At 35.6% G+C, this 23,795-nt stretch overlaps 1 protein-coding gene across 14 annotated transcripts in view; it reads left to right on the forward strand.

Moving 5' to 3' along the window:
* Positions 1–23,795, forward strand: part of DOCK9 (dedicator of cytokinesis 9) — a 135,871-nt gene that overhangs the window by 59,449 nt on the left and 52,627 nt on the right. For all 14 annotated transcript variants that reach the window (XM_086771115.1, XM_086771193.1, XM_086771170.1 and 11 more), the window contains exons 8-27: positions 2,323–2,497; positions 3,826–3,893; positions 7,739–7,813; positions 7,912–8,052; positions 8,410–8,610; positions 8,737–8,859; positions 12,366–12,448; positions 12,899–13,021; positions 15,096–15,175; positions 15,256–15,443; positions 15,558–15,623; positions 16,214–16,306; positions 16,566–16,689; positions 17,075–17,196; positions 18,588–18,674; positions 19,293–19,382; positions 20,766–20,881; positions 21,016–21,085; positions 21,243–21,368; positions 21,498–21,569. In XM_086771115.1, the coding sequence (XP_086627241.1) occupies positions 2,323–2,497; positions 3,826–3,893; positions 7,739–7,813; positions 7,912–8,052; positions 8,410–8,610; positions 8,737–8,859; positions 12,366–12,448; positions 12,899–13,021; positions 15,096–15,175; positions 15,256–15,443; positions 15,558–15,623; positions 16,214–16,306; positions 16,566–16,689; positions 17,075–17,196; positions 18,588–18,674; positions 19,293–19,382; positions 20,766–20,881; positions 21,016–21,085; positions 21,243–21,368; positions 21,498–21,569 (2,223 nt within the window). The remainder of the gene's footprint in view (positions 1–2,322; positions 2,498–3,825; positions 3,894–7,738; positions 7,814–7,911; positions 8,053–8,409; positions 8,611–8,736; positions 8,860–12,365; positions 12,449–12,898; positions 13,022–15,095; positions 15,176–15,255; positions 15,444–15,557; positions 15,624–16,213; positions 16,307–16,565; positions 16,690–17,074; positions 17,197–18,587; positions 18,675–19,292; positions 19,383–20,765; positions 20,882–21,015; positions 21,086–21,242; positions 21,369–21,497; positions 21,570–23,795) is intronic.

Genomic DNA, 23,795 nt, shown 5'->3' on the forward strand with positions numbered 1-23,795 from the left:
TGGGATTTTTGTTGTGGGAATTGTATTTGATTCACTCACCCTTCCAGATGCTTTCATTTGACCTTTATAATGTTACTTTTTTGTGCTTTTCTTTATTTTAAAAAGTTAAGATCTTTGGTAAAATGTTTGTCAGTAGCAAGTGCCAAAGAAAAGATTTTTTCTTCTTCTTTTTTTTTTTTCTTTTCCCCCCTTGTGATTCTGTTTTGTATTTACAGTACAGCACGTAACTGTTTTGTTAGGCACAGCATACCTGGAAACAACTCTTGACTTTTAGGGTTTTGCTAACTTGGATAGAAATAGGCAAAGTTTAATAAAAATGTATTTCTTAAATAATATATTTTGTTGTTGTTGTTGTTTAAAGTTGGTTGAAGATTTATGCAGAGAGATACAACAGCTTTACAGAGGATTATATTATCCCAAAGATTGTAATAATGTTTTTGGATACATAGCTACTTTGCATGGAAAGTCTTATAACTGTAATAAATTTAATCATATTGCAAGTTGTATATACAGATTTACACAAATTGTTTTGCTTTAGGGGTACAATCCTGGCCAACTCCACTGAAATGAGTTTGATTTGTGTTTTTAAAACAAACGATAAAACAAAAAAGTAGTTCCCTGAACACAGTTGTAGTCTTTGTCTTGCACTTAAAATGTATCTTTCCTTCTGCTCCTCAGCTTTCTCTGGTTTGGTGCCCCCTCTCTGATAATATATATTCTCCATCTTCTGGGCTGTTTCTGGCCCCTTTTGTTTCACGCTTAGGTGATGGCTTGTTTCTGCTTCAAAGCCTGTGGCTCTGGTCCAGGCTATTGGGATCACTACAGTATTAGTTTACATCATCAGAAAACATTGAGATTTTCAGAAGTTACAAATGAAAGAAAGGCACTGCAGCAAAGGGAAGTGCTAAGTCCTGCAGCTGAGAACAACCACCCCAGGCACCAGTACGTGCTAGACAGGCCACCCAGCTGGAAAGCAGTTGGCGGAAAAGGACCTGGAGGTGTTGGTGGGCACCAAGTTGAACATGGGCCAGCGTATGTGCCCTTGAGGCAAAGAAGGCTACTGGTCTGTCCCCCACCTCCCCTGCTGCCCACAACTTTAAAATGTTAAATTAAAAGACAGGAATTACCAAAATACTCTTTTGGGTTGTTGGTTTTTGGTTTGGTTTGGTTTTTTGTGGGTTTTGTTTGTTTTATTTGAAGTATATTGAGACTTTTTTGCATCACAGAGAAGTACAGTCACATAATGTATGCAGTGTATACACACATACAGTTATATAAATAGACATAGTTGCTCTAAATCAGTGATTTCTGAAAACTGAGAAGTGTGATATGTACCACCTGTGTCAAGATTTTATACTGTGAAAATTAAAGGTTACTGTTCTTAAGATTTTTTTCATTTACTTCAGTAGCTTCTTGCAGAAGCTGCCACTGTAGCCCCCCACCCCACTAAACAAAACCAACACAAGTACATACATTTGCTTGTATCCTCCTTAACAGAAACTAATCTTTAGTAGAAAGCTGACTGTTTTGCCAGCCAGTAGTTAGTCTGTTAATTGAAAAATCTGAGGTATAGCAAAACTGAAATGTAATTTGGCATTTAATTTAACTTAAAAAAAACAAACAAAAAATCCCCCAACCATTAAGTCTGGCTTACTGTGTTTTGGTTTTTTTTTTAAAGTTTATCTAATGAATTATCAATTTTTTTTTTTAAATAAAGTTACAATAATAAACAATTTTCCTTTAAGACTTGGACTTCCTTCCCAGGAACATGAGTCAAGCTAGGTAGCATTTGAAACCTTGATTTAAATTGTTCAAAAAGGATGACAGCAGTGGTTGAGGAACAAAGGGGTTGATTCCCAACTTCATGTATTTAAACAACTAGAAATATCAGGGCATTCAGAGTTGAAGTTGGTTATGATTTAACCTGCATAAAATACCATTGTGCAAATGATTCTCACTCAAATATTAATAGTTTCATGCTTTTTTTTTATCAGTAGATCTTAGCTTCACTTCTAGGTGATCTGAGTACATGAAGATGCAATAATTGGGAAATTGGATTTTTTGCTTTTTAAGAACCGTTACAAGTAGAATTATGAGAGGAAACTGAAAAATGGGCTGTTATCTTTCGTAGTTCCACTTCTTGCACTGGTACAAGTGACTTCAACAGATCAAATGTCAGAGAAGAAAAAAGTGTCATTATAATACACTTTTTCAAATTATCAAACTATGTATTTTTCCTAAGAGATCTGAAATAGATAAAAGTTCCTTTGATTGTTAGTAGACAGTATGTAAAGATATTAAAGATCTTTTATTTTCTTACAGAACAATAAAGTCAGACGTTTTGCATTTGAGCTCAAGATGCAAGACAAGAGTAGTTACCTTTTAGCTGCAGATAGTGAACTTGAAATGGAAGAATGGATAAACACTCTGAACAAAATCCTTCAGCTTAACTTTGAGGCTGCAATGCAAGAAAAAAGAAATGGAGAGTCTCACGAAGGTAAGGAGGGTTTCTAGCCATGCTAATACAGTTATGTGACAGCATCTACGTACATGCATTTGGAAAGAAAAGCTTTATTGTGGCTAAATTGTTTTGTTTTCTTTGGTCATAAGAATTATAGGCCTTTTCAGCATCTGTTTGAACTGATGAGAGTTTTGACCTTTGGCATTAAAATAGCACTGCTCTGTATTGATTCCAATTCAATTAAGTACAGAAAAGAATAATGAGACTGATCAGAAGTCTAGAAAAATAGAACCCACAATGAAAAATCAGGACTGAGGCAGTTTAAGGAAAAGAGAAAATGTAGGAGGGACTTGTTTTGAAATGTGTAAAATGCTGCTGCTGAAAAATGGAATAATCTGTTTTGTGGTGACTGTAGGTAGAAGAATAAAGAAATTGTGGTTGCAGTGAGGGACTTAAATTTAGATGTAACTCCCTTCACCACAAATGTTTCTCTGAATTACTGAAATAGATTGCTTGGGTGTAGAATCTTCTGTTGGAGCCCTTTAAGAATAGGTAAGGCAGATATCTGAAAGGAATGTGGTGTAGGTGTAGCTGATAGATTGGTGACAAAAGGATAGTCTAGATGTCCTCTTGTGCATTTTTCCTCTTGAGAGTGGATGGGGAGGGCAACTAGTATGAAATCAAGTGTATGCATGTCCAGAAGAACCTGGAAGAGGTTATAGAAGGTTATTCTGCTTATAAATAGCAAGATATACCAAAAGGGATCGTTAGAGTTTAAAATGAGGTATCACAGTCTTTGGTGAAGATTGCCGTAATTTAATATGATGTTTGCAACACAAAAGCAAATTGGAAAAAGAGAAGCCTGTATCTGTATGAAAGATGTTTTAGTCAGTGGTCCCCAATTGACCTTAGAACTGTAAGATGCTTATAGCTAACTGAATGGTTGCTTTGTAAATCCAGTAACCATTGGAGAGTAGAGCTAGGAACCTAATGAACAGAGGGAATTTGTTTTGAAATCAAGTTACAATGCATAGTGGAAAAAGTAATGAAAGTTTGTGCATTGATGTCCCCTTTCCCCATGCAGATATTAAAATTAATATTATAGCTATTTTCTAGTTAAGATTAGAAATAACTCCTACTTTACCAATTTATGTAACTGGTTACATTCTCCAAGAAGTCATTGCATCAAAATGAAATGATGGAGTCATCCAGAACCTGTTTATGTTAACAGTTGTCATTTTTGAGAGGATAGGAGTTAAAAAAAAACCCAACAGAAATACTTTTGGTATGGAGTTTCGTGAGTAGTTTGGTGTGGGGGTTTGGGCTTTAAAATATATTTTTTTAATGTGATTTTATGATTTCAGACGATGAACAAAGCAAAATGGAAAGCTCATCAAGTAGTTTTGATAACTACTATCCTGAAATTGCCAAGGTAATATATATTATAAGTGCCAACTCAGGATATAAAGTACTAAATATAAGTTAGTTACATGAATTTTCAGTAAAGGTGAGGTATTGGCTTCTAGCTTCCGGTCAGTTTGTGGTACTTCGAAACCTTAGAAGCTTTTTTATGACTAGATGTGGTTATTGAGCTCCTTCATTTTCTGCTTTTGGAAGCAAATGAGCTACTGTCTTAAAGTTGCCTATATAAATCTTAACATCTGTTTAAATGCAGCACTTTTTATTACTTGATTAGTTTATTGTATTTTGCATATTTTGTATTGTTTTATTGCATGCAGGCCAGTGCTGAAGTATTTCTACAGAAATCTACTTCTATCATAGTTAGAAGTTCAGAGGAGCTTAATAGCAGTGGTGATGTGAATGTATTTTAAGATGCTTGTGTTTGTAACGAGCTGGCAAGTTCATGGATACTTACTGTATTGCCGTAGTTCTTGCTTTTCAATTTTGTTCTTAAAGATGTTGTAGAAATAGAAATAAGAATAAAGTAAAATAGAAATAAATAGAAAATAACAGTAACTCTTCCTCAGCCTGTGTGCAGGCTTTTTTTTTCAGTTAAATCAGTGACTTGTGTGTTGCAATATGTTTTGTGACTTCTCTAAGGGAGAAATTTTTGTTAAATCACCCAAGGACTGGAGCTGGTGACCTTTTTCTATTGACGTTGCAGAATCTGGACTCTTTCCTCTGACTGCCTTACTCTTTCTTCTATGTGGCACAACCTGCAGTCTTGAAACTTTTCTGCTTGACCATGTTCTGGAGTGCTCTCCCCTTCTTTTCTGAGGATCGATCTGACCTAGTAACTGCTCCTGAAGGGAGTGCAGTTTATAAACTGAGAATAAGCAGTAAAACAAATTCTGTCTGTTATGATAGCTAAAGATCCAGTCTGAATATATTAATAGGCTTTTAGCATCCAAACTGGTTGCCTGACTTAATTCTTTCTGTTACTGCTTTGTAATCAACTTAGCACATGTACACAAAAAGCTGTTATGTGATAATCTAATTCTTCCTGTGGCTGTATTTGGAGATTAATTGGGATTGTGGTGCATACAATCAAGTTTTCCTTGGAAGAATTGTAAACATCAAACAGCATACTTACATGAGAGTATGAAAATTTATTTCAGAAACAAATATGAAATTAGATGCTGTTATTGTATGGAAGATTTTTCTTTCTTTATAATCAGAGATATTGGAATGCTTAGGTTCCATAAGACTTCCAGAGGGGACTTTTATTCAGGGCTGCAGCACCTACGTATAGTTTCAGTACCAGAAATGCTGCTTCCTGTTTCCTTAACCTTCAGATCGGAAGCACGCAGCTCTTCAAGCTAGGTATTTTGCTAGCATGTTATTTTTCTCAGCTCTTTAAGCACTGGCTTTTTTTTTTTTTTGTACCATGGTTATAACCTATTTAAATTTCTGTTTTCTTTCAAAATAACTTTTTTGGTTCTCCCGTTCTAGCTCATCTTTACTAAACAATACCTTTAAAAATAATGTGCTTTAGTGTATTTTTCTAGCCTTTTTTTCTCTGAGGAGAAGTACAGGAAAAAATCTGCATGTTTGCATTCGTACACACTGCCTTAACTTGATTATGTTATGTATAAATGTTGTGGGTTTTGAGGATTTTTTTTTTTTGTCCTCTATTCTCTCTTGCATTGTCTATTCAGCTGTTGTTTGGGTTTGGTTCTTTTTTCCCCAGTGGAACACTTACAAGACAGTGAGCCTTCTTTTAGAAGAGTTTATAGCTGCTCTATTATTTTTGTTGGTTCTAGGAGGAGTATTTCACAATAGCTGACCTCATATCCTTATGAGGAAAGAGAAATTCCTTCAGGGGTGATTGTAGAGCACCTGACAATAGGGGAAAAAACAGTCTTCCTAGGAAAGGTTTAACCTTTGTGAGTACATCTCCAAGCCTTCATTTTTCTATCAACAGCTGTTAGTTTGTACCATAAACTAAGATGATATTGTATGCTTCAGTGCACAGATGTGCACGTATGTATTTCAATTTGTCTGTCCTTCGTGTTCCTTTTATCTGTAACTTAAGTACCAAGCGTGAATGTAGGCTTTTTTGTTGGTTTTGTTTTGTTTGGGTTTTGTTTTTTAATCTTCAGAGAAAACAAATTAGACTTCTGTCTTAAAAGTGACTGTCATGATTGGTGTGCCCAAGTACTTGCTTAACGATTACCAGTCCCAGTGTTCCTTGAGGTAGGAAAACATTGTCCCTGTTTTACAGGTGAGGAAATGGAAGTCACTTCTGTGCTATGACTACATACATTTTCAGTTCTTGACTTCTGAGCAACTGCCCCTGATCTGTCAGTCAAAAATGCAATTTTTGTCTTGTCTTTAGTGCACAAAAGAACAAAGAATCTAGAACTATTCAAGATGCTTTAGCTGAAACAGCTTCTGTCATGCTCCTATGACTAGATATCTTCCTCTTCAGTTCTTGCCACTGACTATTCCCTTTCCAAAACATACATGCGACCTTCTTGCCATCTTTAAACTTCTTCACAGTTTAGTCCTGTATTTCGTAGTCATACCAGCTGTTGAACCAAGTCTGCCAATACTCTGCTGGTATCAAGTGTCAGGGTCGTGTCTTTCACAGCAACTCTTGTCTTTTCTCCTATGTGTGTTAAAGATAACAAGGTGAAGTGAAGGAAATCCATTAGAGCATCTATACTCAAAATTGCACCTCGAAGGTTCCTCTTCTGTAATGCATCCTTTAAGTCAAATTCTTTTTTTTATTATTAACCTAAAAAAGGATTTTGAGCTCTTAGAGCTGATGATTTTGGATTGCGTGTTTTTGTTGTTGTTGTTTTTGGGGGTTTTTTTTTGTTTGTTCATTTTTCTTGAGACCTAGTAGGAGTTTCTTCAACCTCCAGCAAAGCAGATGTAGACAGTAGATCACTTCTGGCTAATGGCCAGTGATGAGCATTTTGGGTTGGTCTTTTAGCCCATACAGACTGATCCAAAAATAGACACCTGTCTGTAATGTAATACTTTGTATCCCTGTTTAGCCAGGTACTAATTTGGGAATGGCAACTCTCATGTAATTTTGGCCCATGCATGTGTCCATTTGTCATGTTCTGTGGCTTTAAAAATCATAGAATACTGTTTAAATTTTTTTTTTGAGAAAGTAACTCATATATACCATCAGTTTTCACATTCTATTTTGTTCCACTTTACTTTTGTTGTACTGTTAATTGGTAGGTATCCACAAATCCCAGGCAGGATCAGTGTACAGTGTACTCTGCAAAGTAACTTTCAAGTGTGAACTGTTTTTCTTTTGGAAGTTTGGGGAGTTCTTCTTCTACCCACAGGAAAACCACTTTTTTGGCAGTAGAGCTCAAGAAAAGGAAAAAAAGAAAAACCAAGAAAAAGAAAAAAGAGAGGGAGCTATGATGGTATTTCTTAATTTAGGTAACCTGTTGTTTCCTGAGCAATCTTATGGTCTCAGGATAGCTCTGAGCTTTAACCGACATTCATACTTTAAAAAAAAAAAAAGAAGTGTCATGAAAGTTGCTGTTAAAGGAGGCAAAGTGCTATATGAGGTACACTAGAGTATACTTCCCATGAACTTAGATTACATGTTACTGATGTAAGTTTTTGTGTTTCTAGGCCTGGAAAAGCCTTTAAAGGATAAGAGTCTTCTGCCACTTTTTCCTAGACATGATGGAGCAAATTAAACTAAGGAGTTGCACAGCTCAGATAGGGAGGGAAGAGTGCATGAATTAAAAACATGTAAAGCTTTGAACATTTAAAAAAGGATTGAAGTCGAAAACCACTTTAATAGTGTGATACTAAGACTTTTTTTCTTCATTTGAACAGAGTACCAGAGAAGCAGAAATAAAGTTGAAAAGTGAAAGCAGAGTTAAACTTTTTGCCTTGGATCCAGATGCACAGGTTAGACTTTTTACAAAGAAGCATCTTATTTTCTTTTATGTTGATCCTTTTGGGATGAAAAGGAACTTACCTTAACTTTTCTTTTTCTCTTTTTAAAGAAACTTGACTTTTCTGGTATTGAACCAGAAGTGAAGCCATTTGAAGAGAAATTTGGAAAAAAAATTCTTGTGAAGTGTAATGATTTATCTTTTAATTTGCAAAGCTGTGTTGCAGAAAATGAAGAAGGACCAACAACAAATGTAAATAATCTACTTATTTTTTGTTAATATGGTAATGAATGTCTTAATATTTTGTTTGCACTATACTTAATAGTAGGAATTCATTGCTGTGGTTGAGAAACTTATATTGTGGGGGTTTTTCTACTCCTTTAAATCAAAATGAGAACCTAAATCCTGAGAAAAGTAGCTTTGCTACTAATCTTTTTGCTGTGTTGTAGAAAGTGGAATTTTTCTTTTACTGTCTTTTACATCTTGTCAGTAATATCTACATTGATGGCCATATGCAAGTGTTTATAAAAATGTTACCTTTCGTACACATTTTTACAGTAATACAGATGCCAGCAATGACACTTGATTCTTTTTTTTTTAAATATCTAGGTAGAACCTTTCTTTGTCACATTATCACTATTTGACATTAAAAACAACCGGAAGATTTCAGCAGATTTCCATGTTGATTTGAACCATGCCTCAGTAAGGCACATGATACCAAGTGCCTCTCAACAAATGATGAATGGCAGTGGTGATAGCTTACACCGAATTCAAGACACTAATGAAACTGTGTTACAATATCCAAAGCAGGTAGGAATTAGTATGCAAAATCCTGCTAATTTTTTAGGTTAAGAGTTTTCTTGGATGGCTTTCTATTATGTGATGTCAAATATGTGTGCAATTTCCTTTTATATTTATCTCTTGTTTTATTTCTAGGGAATATTCTCAGTGACATGTCCTCATACTGACATTTTCCTTGTGGCTCGAATAGAAAAAGTATTGCAGGGAAGTATTACACATTGTGCTGAACCATATATGAAAAGTTCAGATTCTTCAAAGGTATGTTATCTTCTTCTGTGGCATGGAAAAAATACTTAGGCAAGGCAGGTTGATTTCAAATTAATAAATATCAATCAAAAACGTAATTCTTTTTTAGGAAATTCAGATAACAGGATAATGTATATAGTAAGTTGTAGTTGTTACTACTAATAATTATTGATTGAAATGTTATAGATAAAGTCTAAAATATTATTGGGAAATATTTAGCTTTTTGTAATATATCATGACATAATGTATAATTTTTATAATGTCTTTAAATAAACTGATTTGAGAAAAGAGTATTAGGCTTCAATGTGAAAGTTGAGTTGAAAAATAACTGTTGTAGTTTAGCCCCGCTTGGGACCAAGCTATGCAGTTTTTCGCTCAGTCTCTCCATCCTCCAAAGGAATGGGGGAGAAAAAATATAACAGAAGAGCTTGAGGTTTGAGATAAGGACAGGGAGAGATCATTGAAGTTACAGTTATGGGCAAAACAGACTTGACTTGGGGGAGACTATTTCAATTTATTAATAATAAAACCAAAGCAAGATAATGACAGAGAAAAAGCAAAATCTTACCCCCACCCCTCCCTTCTTCCCAGGCTTAACTTCATTTTGAATCATCTCCACCTCCTTCCTCACCTCTAAACAGCACGTAGAGGGGAACAGGGAATGGGGGTTATGGTCAGTTTATCACTTGTCGTTTTCCATTGCTCCTTCCTCCTCAGAGGAAAAACTCCTAACATTTCTCCCCTGCTCCAATGTGGGGCCCTTTTCCATGGGGTGCAGTCCCTTGGGAACCGACTGCCCCAGCACGGGCCCTCCACAGGTCACAGCCTCCTTCAGGCATCCACCTGCCCCAGCGTGGGGTCCTCCATGGGCTGCAGGTGGATCTCTGCTCCTCCGTGGGCCTCCAAGGGCTGCAGGGGGACAACCTGCTCCACCGTGGGCTTGCACCATGGGCTGCAGAGGAATCTCGGCCAGGAGCAACTTCACTCCTCCTCCTCCTCCTTCACTGACCTTGGCGTCTGCAGCCATTCCTCTCACAATAAATTCTTCATCACTGGCTCAGGAAGACACCTCTCAGGTTCTCTTCACGTCTCCTCTTCTTGCAGCCAGGCCAGGCTGAGTTGGGCCCAGACAGCCACCTGGCGAGAGGCCAGAGGGTGAAGGCTGCAAGGCCCACAAGGCTCACGCCTCCCCCTCTCTGCCCCTGCCTCTGCTTCTTCACTTCTTTTTTTTCGTTGTTGTTGTTTTTAATTTTCCCCTTCTTAAATACATTATCACAGAGGTGTTATCACTGTCACTAGTTGACTTGGCCCTGGCTGGCAGTGGGTCTGCCCTAGGTCCGGCCAAGGGGAAACAACTTCTAGCAGCTTCTTACAGAAGCTGCCACTGTAGCCCTTCCCCATTCCCTGCTACACAAAACCAGCACAACAATGAAATATTAAATATAGATCAAATTAACTGTATGTCTCTCTTAGTTAATGCATCTTAAGTGCTGTATCATTGTTGTTAACTTTTCCTTTCTCTCACTTTTTGGTGACCATAGTTTACTGTTACTTAATCTGCACTCTTGCTGGTTTTTCCTTCAGAACCATTGAGATCATTAAGTCTCTGTTTTTATGTATACAGTGCTTTTCAGACAGAACTCCAAATCACTTTTGGAAATAAACCACTGAAACATCTTATGTTTGCAGGAGTCTAGGATGATGTAACATATCTACAAGGAGCTTTGTCAGTTGCTGCTTCTTGTTTGTTCCTCAAGAAACAGAGTTTTAATTTTGTTGATTTACAGTTGTGCTTAAATATTTGGACCAGGATACTAGGAGAAAAGTTTTGGTTTTTTTTTCTTTTTTTGTAAGCAATGTCAGCTACTGTTGACATTCTTCCTGTTTTCAGCTATTGAAAGGGAAGAAGGAAGAGTTAACTTTCAGTCTCTGCAGAGAAACAGTGTTCTCTCCTACTGATTTAATGCTGGCTAAGCTGCATGTTAAAAAAAAATATTTTTCACTTGGTCTTAATATAGATCAGAGTACGGATTTGCTTTTCCAGGAATACTTGAGAATTTTTTTTCAGCTATCATTGGAAAACAGCAGCTTTGTATTTTAGGAGTCTGGTTTTGAAGTGTATGCTGACTCTTACTGAGTTAAAACAAACCTGAACTGAGTAACTGATTTTGTTGGTCTTGGGCCTGAGCCACATGGGAAGGTTAAGTAAGCCCAAGTTTTCTCAAAGTTGATGCTGAATGCTAGACTTGTCTTGCCCTGTACTGCAAGATTAGCCAATAGGAACATTCATGGTTATATTAATTTATGCTGTGCATTTCTGGTATTCATTTGCTTAGAATTTTATACAGTTGAACACGTGGAAATTTTTTCTGCTCTTGTTCTCTGGACTTATGTCATATTAATATGAAACAAAACAGAACGGATCCAGCTATGTAGGCCTCCATGTGTGTCAGTGCAATATGCAGGTTCCAGTTCCCTGCAGAATTATTACTCTGGACAAGAAAAACGGAAAATAGAAGCAGCAAATTCTGTAACCAAGGGATCACTTGTTCTCCCGTTAGGCACTGAATACAGTAAATTAATGATGATTACTTATCAAGATTCTGTGCCTCTGAGTACAATTTTCCGCTTTTTACAGGAAAGGATAATAGAGAGTTGGCTCAAAGAACATACAAATAGAAACAGCTCTTCATAATGTCAACAGTATAGATCAGGGATAATATTCAGGCAGGTTTACTCTGTGGTTTTTTTTTTGCTTATGGCAAGTAATTTTGCTCTGTGTAGATGCATAGGAGAAGCTGTTTTCTGGAAGAGAAGCCCACTGCTCTGTCAGGAGCTTCTGCTTTAGCTCAAGTGGTCAGGCTTGGTGTTGAACATCTCAAACTAGTGGGTTTCTAGCTCTGATTGTTATACATGTTAGTTCTATATAATGGAATTATTTGTTCCGTTAAGAGTTAACAAAACAAAAAAATGTAAAGTTCTAATGAAAATAATGTTGCAGTGTCCGTACATAGGATTGTCCATGTGATCTTCATACAACTCTTCCGCGTATTCTGTGTGTACTTGTAATACAGGTATTGCAGAGTGTTTTTCTATTTACTCTGCAGGATTGTGTTCTGGTACATAGAGTAGGGAGTGAACAGGGAAGCAAGTTGAGGGGGAAATGATTTTATCCGGAGTCACAATTTTGTCTTAAGAACCAGTTAAATTTTGCTCTAGCTTTCATATGAGTTTTGTATATAGTAATTATTTCTTGCTTAATTAAATGTGTTATCGGGAGCGTAGATGGATCTGTGTTTTCCCCCATGAAATGCTGTGAAATCAGCAGGCCTGACTTAACCTGAAATGAATTGTTAAAAGATGTCTTCATTTGTCTTTCATTGACATATTTAGGATTAATCTTCTAAAGAATATTTTCCAATACATATAAGTGTCAATATGTGGGGGGGATGGGGGGATGTGTGTACTAATGGTGCAAAAAATGTAGCTTTTAAAAATATTTCTTATATAACTTGCAGGTTGCACAGAAAGTTTTGAAGAACGCTAAACAGGCATGCCAGAGATTAGGGCAATATAGAATGCCTTTTGCCTGGGCAGCTAGGTAAGGACAGATCTTGTCAATCTGTATCTTTTCCTAACTTTTCTTTAATATTATTTTCTACATCTCACTTCTTGTAAAACTTAATGTGCTATTAAAGTTATTTCTTGTTTTACTTTCAATTAACCAAAGGTTTCTGACAAACAAACTTACACTTCAGCTCTATAGTAGGAAAAAAAGTTATAAACATTCGTTATATTATTATTCAAGCCATTGAAAATTGCCAGCTGTTTTCTATTGTCGATATTTTTTATTTTACTAAGAAATAAATGGTTCACACTTGATTTGTTAGACTGAGCTATTTCTCTGTTAAAACTCACCTACAATGACAATAGTATTAAATACTTAATATGAAGGATGGTGCAGTATGTTCTAATTTGTAGTAAAGAAATTTCCTGAAGTGATTTTTAACACTTTCATAAACTCAGCTGAAAGCAAGATTTTGACTTTCAGGACACTGTTTAAAGATGCTTCGGGAACCTTGGACAAAAATGCAAGATTTTCTTCTCTCTTCAGACAAGACAGTAATAAACTTTCAAATGAAGACATGCTGAAATTGTTAGCAGATTTCAGGAAGTAAGTCTAATTTTCCCACTTTAAAAAAGGAAAACAAACAAACCAACCACAACCTAACACCTCCCTACACCTCAACCCCCAGCATTTTTTGTTATGGTCTTGAACTGGAGCATCTAATCTTTTGATGTATGTATTTATGTGGTTTTTACTTCAAATATGGAAGTTATATAAATATAATCAAGGCTTTCATACAAGCTACAGATCTTTCCTTTGCAGTGTTTGGGGGCTACAAGCAGGACTGAAGTATTATGCTGTGTCTAGCATACAGTAAGCATCATATCCTGAGGTAGCTCTGTGTTAGGAATTATGTTTGCACAATACACTCTTCTGGTTCTCAAAGGAAGACAGGTATGAGGATAAATCATACATTCACTGATCTTGAACAGAGAGTGCTAGCTCTCGGGGAAAGGGATTAAAACCAGTCCACCTTCCTTGGGAGTGCATGTGGCTCAGGATGCCTAAATAACAGAATGTTGGTCATACTTTTTTACAAAGTATTCCTAAAGACTGCATCAGGTTGTGTGCAAGGCTTAAGAATCTCCTACTGACAGGTGACACTATTAATAAACTGGTTTTAGTCCCCTTTCTTATTAAATAGGATGTAAATTAATAGAACAATCTTTGCTCATTTGCAAAAGCATTTTCACTTCTGTCATAGAATAGAATCATAGAATAGAATTATAGAATCGTTAGGGTTGGAAGGGACCTTTAAACATCATCTAGTCCAGCTGCCCTGCAAGGAGCAGGGACATTCCCAACTAGATCAGGTTGCTCAGAGCCCTGTCCAACCTGGCCTTGAATGTTTCCCTCTAATCATCTTTGTGACCCTCCTCTGGACCCTCTCCAGCTGGTCCATGCTCTTCCTATGGGGGCTCCAGAACTGGGACGCATTACTCCAGATGAGGTCTCACCAGAGTGGAGTAGAGGGGCAGAATCACTTCCCTTGACCTGCTAGCCATGCTCCTGTTGATGCAGCCAAGGATGTGGTTGGCCACCTGAGCTGCAAGGGCACATTGCTGGCTCATGTTGAGCTTCTTGTCCACCAGTGGACAAGATGGTACAGCATCGTAGTTTAGCCCTGCTTGGGACCAAGCTATGCAGTCTCTGGCTCAATCCCCTCACCCTCTGAGGAAGTAGGGAGAGGTAATATATTAAAAAAGGCTCAAGGTTTGAGGTAAGGACAAGGAGAAATCCTTAAAGTTACCATTACGGGCAAAACAGGCTCAACTTGGGGAAAACTATTTATGTATTGTTAAAACCAAAGCAGGATAATGAGGAAGAGAACAAAAACAACTTCCCCCTACCCCTCCCGCTTCCCTAGTTTTCAGTTGTCTCTACCTTCTTCCCTGAGTGGCACAGGGGGAAATAGGGGTTGTGGTCTGTTCATCACATGTTGCTTTCTGGGAAGAACTCTTCACGTTCTTCCCCTGCTATAGTCCTTTGTGAACTGCTCCAGCGCGGGTCGTTTTTCCATGAGGTGCAGTCCCTCAGGAGCTGGCTGCCTCAGTGCAGGCATCGAAGAAATTTCATAGTAGGCTAGTTAATAGTAAATATTTTGCAGGATGAGTTATTACTCTAGAAAAAGGAGGAGGTAGGGAAAAAAATACTGAGTAGAAGATGGATTTTGTTAACTTATGATTTCTCTCACCCTTTGGTCTTCCCCCAGGTTTGCCCAATGACCATAAACGCTTATCACTGGCCATTGAGATTTTAAAAGCTTACTTATAGATAGCCTCTTTGCTGCAAATGATAGTGAGTTATTACATGGAAAACAAAACCTATCTTTAACAAAGTTTTTCATTTGGATTTAAAGAAAGAAAAATGTCATGCTTTTTCTTAACCTTTTCCACACTTGTGAATAAAGCTTTTTTTTTTTTTGAGAATTTAAAGGAGAAGAAAACTGTGAATCTAGGCAAAAAGCAAGATCAGATCAGTCATCCACTCCCAAACCACCTTTCCTCTCATACTCCTATTTCAGGATATTACTTTTGCCTCTGTTTCCTATTATCTCTTTTCTCTGGCATCTGATAGTTTTGCATTTAGCCTGACTCTGAGGTTTTTTTCCTTCCTATAGACCTGAAAAGGCGGCCAAACTTCCTGTTATTTTAGGAAATCTGGATGTTACAATTGATAATGTGTCACCAGATTTTCCAAGTAAGTATTAATAAACACTGTTAAATGGACAGTCAGACTTTTTCTCTTCAGGTTTTTATTATTTTTTTATGTATTTTCAGATTATGTTAACTCATCATACATTCCCATGAAACCGTTTGAAAACAGTACCAAGACACTAATAACATTTGAAATAGAGGAATTTGTTCCCTGTATACCGAAACACACTCAGCCTTTCACCATCTACAACAATCATCTTTATGTTTATCCAAAGCACTTGAAATATGACAGTCAAAAGTCTTTTGCAAAGGTGAGTACAGGAAAACATTCTTCTTTCTCAGGTTTGGTTTAAATTGTTTACATATTACATTTCTGTGATGATCCTTATGTTTAAGTGGGGTTTTGTTTTTAAATACTACTTTAGGCTAGAAATATTGCAGTATGCATTGAGTTCAAAGACTCTGATGAAGAGGATTCTTTGCCTTTAAAGGTGAGTCTTTTGATTTTTTTTCAACTGATAAAATAGCGAACAGTTAGCTAGGTAACACAGTAATACTGGATTAATTTGTCTAGTTTGCAGTGGGTTTTCTGTCCATCTGCATTTGGCATGAGTAACTTGTAGATGACTTGCTTGTTTTGAATATAAAAGATTACTGAAGAACTCTCAGAGCACTTAATTTCTTTGTATCTACAAAAACGCCAAGAATAAACTTATTGCAAACAAGGGTGGCTTATGCCTTCTACTCCACAGGAGGAATTCTGTAAGTTAAAACAGTAAAGCTCTAGAACAACTGCAGAGTCAAGCTCTGTGTTTGTTTTTGAGCTACCACAGTATATAAGAGGTGCCTGGAAGAAAAGAAGTAGAAAGATGTCTAGGAATCCCGAGGTGAAATCACAGTGTCATCTCTACTGCACAGCAGGCAGACGACAGATCATGTAATTCCTTGTCTGTGCAAAAGTACCAAGTTAAACACAATTTAAGGTATTTCAGATTCTGGTTGAAACAGGTTCTAAGCTGAGAGTGAAAAAGGATCACACGGTTTGTTTTTTGATCTTTTTTTCCTTTTTTCCTATTATTAGTGTATCTATGGTAGGCCAGGTGGACCAGTGTTTACTAGAAGTGCATTTGCTGCTGTTCTGCATCACCACCAAAATCCAGAGTTTTATGACGAGGTATGGTACCTTTCTGAGGTAACTTTTGCTGGTTTAGGTATTATGTAAGTTTCAAAAATACAATAAAAGATTTGAGGATTGCAAAGTTCTTGATAATGATTGCAGTTAAATCAGACCCTCTTTTTTTGTGTGTGTGTGATTCTTGATCTTGCTTCGAATAACATATAGCCTGGAATTGCTCTTCAAGTGTGCGATTAGTGAGGTATGTCACTGATCTAGCTGAAGACTTCTACAGTGGTTATGATTTTTTGCCTTTCAGATAAAAATAGAATTGCCCACTCAGTTACATGAAAAGCACCATTTGTTGTTCACCTTCTACCATGTCAGCTGTGATAATTCAGGCAAAGGGAGTACAAAGAAGAAAGATGTTGTTGAAACACAAGGTTTGTACACTAATGCTTTACTTCCAGTTACTGCTGAGGAGATTTTATGAAGTATGCTTATCTGGTAACCTGTGATTTTTGTGATCCATATAATGCTTTCTAATTACATTGTACTGACTGAAAGATTTAATTAAGTATTTATTTTAATTTAAATGTTTCAAATGTTGTTTTAGAACATCTATAAAAGGTATGTTTTTTTCAAACACAGTGACAATTTTTTACCTTCTTAATTACTTCTAATCGTTTCAGTTACAATCATTTGGCCCTTACAGTAACATTTTCTGGTTTATGAATTACATATCAGAAGTGTACAGTAAGACTTTTGTAAGGGTTTATGTAAAGATTCATAACATATTTAAAATTACTTGCCTTTCATGTTCTGTAGTTGGGTATTCTTGGCTTCCTCTAATAAAAGATGGAAGAGTGGTGACCAATGAGCAACACATCCCAGTGTCAGCGAATCTTCCATCAGGCTATCTAAGTTATCAAGAAGTGGGGGTTGGAAAGGTATGTTGTATAACATTGCTCTAATCTTTTTTAAAAAAAAAAAAAAAAAAAAAAAAAAGAGAGAGAAGATTTGTTTGTAATTCCCCAGTCTGTTAAGATTTAAGTCATTTTCTAGTAGAATTTTTTTCTTTTATAGTTGAAATGGAGTGCTTTACACTGATACACTAGACATCTGATTTAGAGGAAACAAACAAACCTAACCAGAAGTGGGAGACAAACCTTACAACTAAATTCTGACTTTTACAAGAATTTGAATCAGCTACCCTAATATAGTGTTTTGTTTAAGTTGTTAAGTACTTATTTCTGGTATTATTTAGCTGATGAACTTAGGAAATGTTTATATTTCTTTTTTTTCTAGTAGTAATTAACTAGAAGTTACAGTAATTTTAAAATACATTAAACTATTCTGAATTTATGAAGATATACAAATAATCTGAAGTCCTTTACTAAATTTTTTTTTAGCATTTCATGCTGTCTCCTTTCAGTAAGTCCTTTATTCCTGAAAAAGTCTTACTCTCACGTCTTGATTTTTGTGATATTTATACTTCACTGGTAAAATTTATGGTTGTATTTTTCAAAGCAGAAAGCTTGCAAAATTGTAGTAATAAAAATGATACCGAGGAGGATACAAAATGTTAAATGTGATAGAGGATTTGACTGAGAATGAAATGCAGAGACAAAATTGACTCATTTTGGAGGAAGAGGCCTAAAATCAACAGCAAGAGGTGTTGCTCTCCTCCTATTCTACCACTTTTACTTTTTAAACTGTGCTGTAAGCTTTCCAATCATTGTCTCCTTCACATCTTTCATCTTTTCACATTTTAGGTGTATTCTTTATGCCTCTGCTGTTCATCTCTGCTCATACCTATGGGTAGAAGGTTAGGACCAATATGATGGGTTACAGATTTAGTGGTAAAATCTCTCCCTAACTGGTTGTCAGGGTAGACAGCTGAGCATTCCCATTCTCAGTTCTTTGGAAATGGGATGGGAAGGAAGCAGTGGCTGCTACCTACAGGTGACCTATGTTAAGGTTTAAACTGTGACAGTGGAAATTCTTGTGTTATTTTTCACATAAAACTAGTAGATATTTCTCTCTAGTCAGAGATGTAGGGGAAACAGGAAATCTGTGACTTACAGAAGAGCAATTTTGTTAGCTAGTAAGGAAACGATGGTGGGAGTTTAAAAAAAAAAAAAAAACATTTTAAGCTTCATAAATGCTTGTGGTAATATTGCTTGCATAATTTTCCTTTTTTATGACTTTATTCATTGCACACATTTCCTCAACCTATTTTTTGGAAAAAAAAAAAAGTTGTTTGTGGTTTATAAACAATTTGTTTTACTGTAGTATACCTCTACATCGTTTTACTTTTCCTCTGCATGTGTGTGTGCAGCATTCTGGTCCTGAAATTAAATGGGTAGATGGAGGCAAACAACTATTGAAAATATCCACTCATCTGGTGTCAACTGTGTATACGCAGGTAAGTTATAAAACAAAATAGATTAGAGAAAATTTAAGGAATAATATGTTTACTATATGTATATGCAATATTTGGGAAGATTCTTAAACGCAATGCGCTGATCTCTTACTTTTTTTGTCTCTTGGACACTGCATGATACCTCTCCTTTACATCAGCTGTGAAAATAGCAGATCTTAAATTGAAACTCTTAAAAATGTGAGCCTTTTGTCTAACATTGCCATCCATTCCAATCTGAATTTTCCTGTTAGATGAGAGGTCATAGTTGTCTGAAAGCTATTTACTGGCACGTTTACAGAACAATGAGTCTTATTATAGCTGCTCATAAACACGTACTATGATCAGTTGGGATAACTAACATTAAGTATGCTATTTTCTGCATGTCAGATGGTTTGAAGCAAATATAGGTAATATTTTTTATAACTGATATTAAAAAATTACTGGAAATCAATGTTACATATAAACTAAATTAGTCTTTGGAGTAGTGCACTTCAGTTATTTTTGAAAATTAAATCTATGAACGTTTATATGGATTTCTATATATAAATATTTTCAATGGTTTGAATTATGGATAGTAATGTTAGATATTGTTTAATTTGTTGTTCTTTTTGTCTTTGATAGGACCAGCATTTGCATAATTTTTTTCAGTACTGTCAGAAAACAGAGTCTGGAGCTCGTGCACTAGGAACTGATCTTGTAAAATATCTTAAGGTATAAAATGGCAATGAATAACAGATTATATTATTTATACTTTTGCAAAACCTAGAAGCTTCAGACATTTTCTAGGTCTCATTAATGGAATATACAGTATAGAAGGAAGAAAGAGATACTTCCTGCCCTAGAGGAATTTACAATTGCAATATAAGAGGAAACCACGAGGAAATAATGAGACAGCATTGGTCAACCTTATGAGTGGTAATTTTGAAACACTAATGACTTAGTTTGTTGACATAATCTAATTGAACTGCACATGGGAATGGTAAGGAATGATGACTCTTAATTTTCTAAAATTTTGCTTAGGAGGTCATCGTTGTCATGTCAACAGCTCTCTTTCAGGATTAGATCAATAGAGTGCATGGTTTCCACAGCAATTTTATCTTAACCAAGTAGGCCAGATTTTTAATATGAAGCCCAGAATTCAGTCACCTTAGGGGACCTCTTTACTTCTCACTTGCTACTGTTTGTAGTTTTCTGGCAAGGGTTTTAAAGCTATTGGTATTCAATTTCCTCCTGTCTTCTATCAAAATACAAGCAAAGGAATCATCCAGGTTTTTAGAAGTCCCAGTCATAAAAGGCATTTTTCTCATTGGTGAGCTGTGCCTTCTTGTCTTCTGTGATTTTGAGATCAATTGGGACACTGAACCTTTATCGCTAGACTTAAACTTTTTTTTTTTTCCCCTCTGTCCATATAATAAAGATGGTATGTTCTGAGTATCTGTCATCATGAATTAGAGGTCTTAAAGTCTGACCCTGTGGCTAATTGAAGCTCTTCAAGATTGTCAGTATCATTTTCATCATTTTTTTCAAGGGATGTAGCCTTCCTGCTACTTGAAGTGCCAGAGAAAATGGCAGCATTAGGTAGTTAGAGATTTTAGTTCATTTTATTTTTTTAAGATATTAGTTTATTGTTTTGCAGTGACTAGTATAACTAATATTGCACTTATTGCAAGTAAGCAATCTGTACATTTTTGTAGAACTTCCATTTGCTAAATGTCTGCATTGTTAGATGAAATAGTTAAGTATACCAGAGTGTCAGTGTCAGCTTGCTGTGGTGTAGACAGGTCATCTTTTCATTGAAACATTACCTGGTGTATGCATTTCAATAGGAAAGTACAAATAACTACTTCTAAAATCCTTTTAATAAAGCCCGATTTTTATCCTTAATTTACCTTAACATAGAAAATATTTGCCGATCATTTATGTTGGAAACTATTCTCAATTGCTTTTTGTGCAGTTATATTTCAGATAATCAACACCAAATAGTGCAAGCAGCATGTATTTTTTGAAAAAGACTTGCATTAGATTTTACAGTTTCAGAACTTGATTTAAATGCTGTTGTTTCAAGGGAGTGACAGTATTACTGCTTTCTTTTAGAGCCTTCATGCTATGGAAGGCCATGTGATGATAGCTTTCCTGCCAACTGTTCTAAACCAGTTGTTTAGAGTTCTCACGAGAGCAAATCAAGAGGAAGTTGCAGTCAATGTGACAAGGTAAAGAATTTTGAGTGCTTCATAGGGTTTAAGTGATGACTGGGTTATCACATGAATCTGTAACTGAGTAGGGTTTTTGCTATTACAGTTGTAGCTTTCTTTGTAGACTTACTTGTTTTCCAACTTCTGTTTAGGGTTATTATCCATATTGTTGCTCAGTGTCATGAAGAAGGCTTGGATAGCTACCTGAGGTCCTATGTCAAGGTAGGTAAAAGTTTTCCTTTTTTTTTTTGTTTTCCTTTTTTTTTTTTTTTTTTCCTCCCCCAAAAAGAGTGTGTTTAAATTCAGTTGCATCTGTTTAATTTCAGTTGTTTCATGTTATGTGATGGTTTCATATTGTATTCTGGTTTTCCTCCCCAAGTATGCTTATAAAGCTGAACCTTATGTTGCTTCTGAATACAAGACAGTACATGAAGAATTGACAAAGTCCATGACAACAATTTTAAAGCCATCTGCTGACTTTCTTACAAGCAACAAGCTACTGAAGGTATATATTGAACTACACTTTTTACTATATGTTCTTATCTGGTCGTAACTGGACAATAGGAACTAGTAGTATTGAAATAGTTATTGATTGCATGTAGCAATTTTACAAAATGTTCTATTTTCTCTGCAGTATTCATGGTTTTTCTTTGAAGTTCTGGTAAAATCAATGGCTCAGCATTTGATAGAAAACTCCAAAGTGAAGGTATGTCAAATTTTGCAAACAAAAATGTTATTCTAAAGAGAATTTATATAGTCTCATTCTCTAATCGCATATTTTTATTGTGTATTAGAAGAAAGTTTTATGTAGACATGGTTATGATTTATATATAACTTAATTTGTAAGAAAGGAAGGTGAAAAAAGCAGAGCAGCAGGAGAAATCAGTTGAAACATTAGATATAAAAAGCCACAGGGCTAGATTCAACATTATTATAACAGGATAGAGACCCCTTAAAATCCATACGGTAGAGAGCAGTCAATGTAAGTCATTAGCAAGACTTATTAATACGTATGGTATCACTGTGGACTTCGTAAGTACTACCTAAAAATGTGTGAGCTTTTTCCTAATCAGTACAGTAGCTATGATATAAAATTACTCTAAGAACAGTGAATCATGCAGTTTACTGTATGTGATAAGAAGTATCAGTACTTAATTCTGTGTTATTTCCTGTGCTGTAAGGAGAACGGTAGAATTTTAGAAACAGACATTTTTTACCAGGTTGGCCTATAAGCAGTATTTTTCTTACATTGATGACAACTTTTTAGTTTACTAACTTCTGTATTAAAAGAAGTCTTGAAAGGAGAGCCTCAAGTATACAGTATAATCCCAGCTGAGTAATGTACCAGGTTGATCTGAAGTCTGTATGAGTATTTTCACTGTGTATTTAGAATGTAACTGGAGGTCTGAAGTACATGGGGGGCACGGGGCGGGGGGAATTGTTTGGACAACGATCAGGAAAAAAAGCTTTAGAGTGCTGCATTTAATATTGTTCTGCTGTGGTATGATCAGTAAAGTTTGAGTTCCAGTTCAATTTACTTCAAGTTTCTAGACTTTTCTATTTCAATAGATTTTGTCTTTAAAGAGGTTATTGATTCATTTTTCATTTAAGAAGCATGTGATAATTGGTCAAATAAATTTTTCATAATTAGATGTTCTCTGAAGTAACATGTTTGATGTCCAAATCCTAGTAAGCTGCTCATTTTACTGGTTTACTTCTAGTTGGAACAATTAGGTCATATCACCAGACTGACTTCCATCGAGTAGTAAATGAAAAAATCTGCCTTAATACAGTGTTCAACTGACTAATTTTAGCACTGATTACTGATACATAATTTGTGGGATATCATAATAATAGAGAGGAAAAGCATGAATTATGGATTCAAGTTGAACTATACATTCTGCTGAAATACGTTACAGAGTAAAGATACCAGACTTCAGCATTGCAGTCTTTATAGAAATAGAAGGATTTTTTTTTTTTTTTTTTTGTATGGGGACATAAACTTTTACCTTGTATTTATAGTCTCTTTAATCTAGAAATAGGTCTTTAATTTGAGGGGAGAGGGTAAAGTTGAGTATTTACATGGTATAAGTACAGCAGATTTAAGTATCTTCTGAAGTGTGAAAGAGGGGCAAGCTTTTATCACTAACTTCTTAAACTGTCTAGGGAACTGTGACAGCTACGGTTTATTTAGGAGTTTTTAGAATGCAAATATATGCACAAAGTGCTTGCTGTGCATGTGGTGCAGTGCATCCTTTCACATTTAAGATATCAAACTTCTTGCTCGTGTTAACTGATCAGCTGTTTGAGAATTCCTCTAAATTTCTAGCAAAAAGAAAAGGCTTACAATTTTTTTCTACCACCATAGAAATATTGTTAATGTAAACCAAAGTTAGAAAAATATTCAGATAGACTTTTTTCTATTCTTCACTTCTTTTTTCCTGTTCCATAGTATCTGTTCAAATAATTCAGGATCTATAAACTTAAATTTCCACTATTGATTTGATGTTCCTTGAGGAAGGAGTTTTTGCCTCTGTTCATTCTGTGAATGGAGAATTTCTTATTTCACCCCAGTATTTTGAGCTTATTATAATCAGTTAAATTAATTGTATTAATTAAATTAATCAGTTCAACTGAAATGAAAGTATAATCTTAAAAGCAAAAACCACTGATTCTTATTTAAAGCTGAAATTTTCTAGACGCTTCTGAAATTGAATTAAAATTTTATAATTTACGAATTATATTGATAAAAACTGAAAGAATTCTTCTTGGTTTCAGTACTTAACCTGACAGTATTGGCTATACTTTTTATTTTACAGTATTCAGCTCTGTGAGAACATACAATTTTTTAAAATTACATAATGTAGTGCGTCTGGGCAATGTTTTCAAAACATGGTGTATGTGAAACTTTTATAGCTTGAGGATATTTTCT

The sequence above is a fragment of the Chlamydotis macqueenii genome, chromosome 1, assembly GCF_036417535.1.
Source record: "Chlamydotis macqueenii isolate bChlMac1 chromosome 1, bChlMac1.mat, whole genome shotgun sequence".
Classification (NCBI taxonomy): domain Eukaryota; kingdom Metazoa; phylum Chordata; class Aves; order Otidiformes; family Otididae; genus Chlamydotis; species Chlamydotis macqueenii.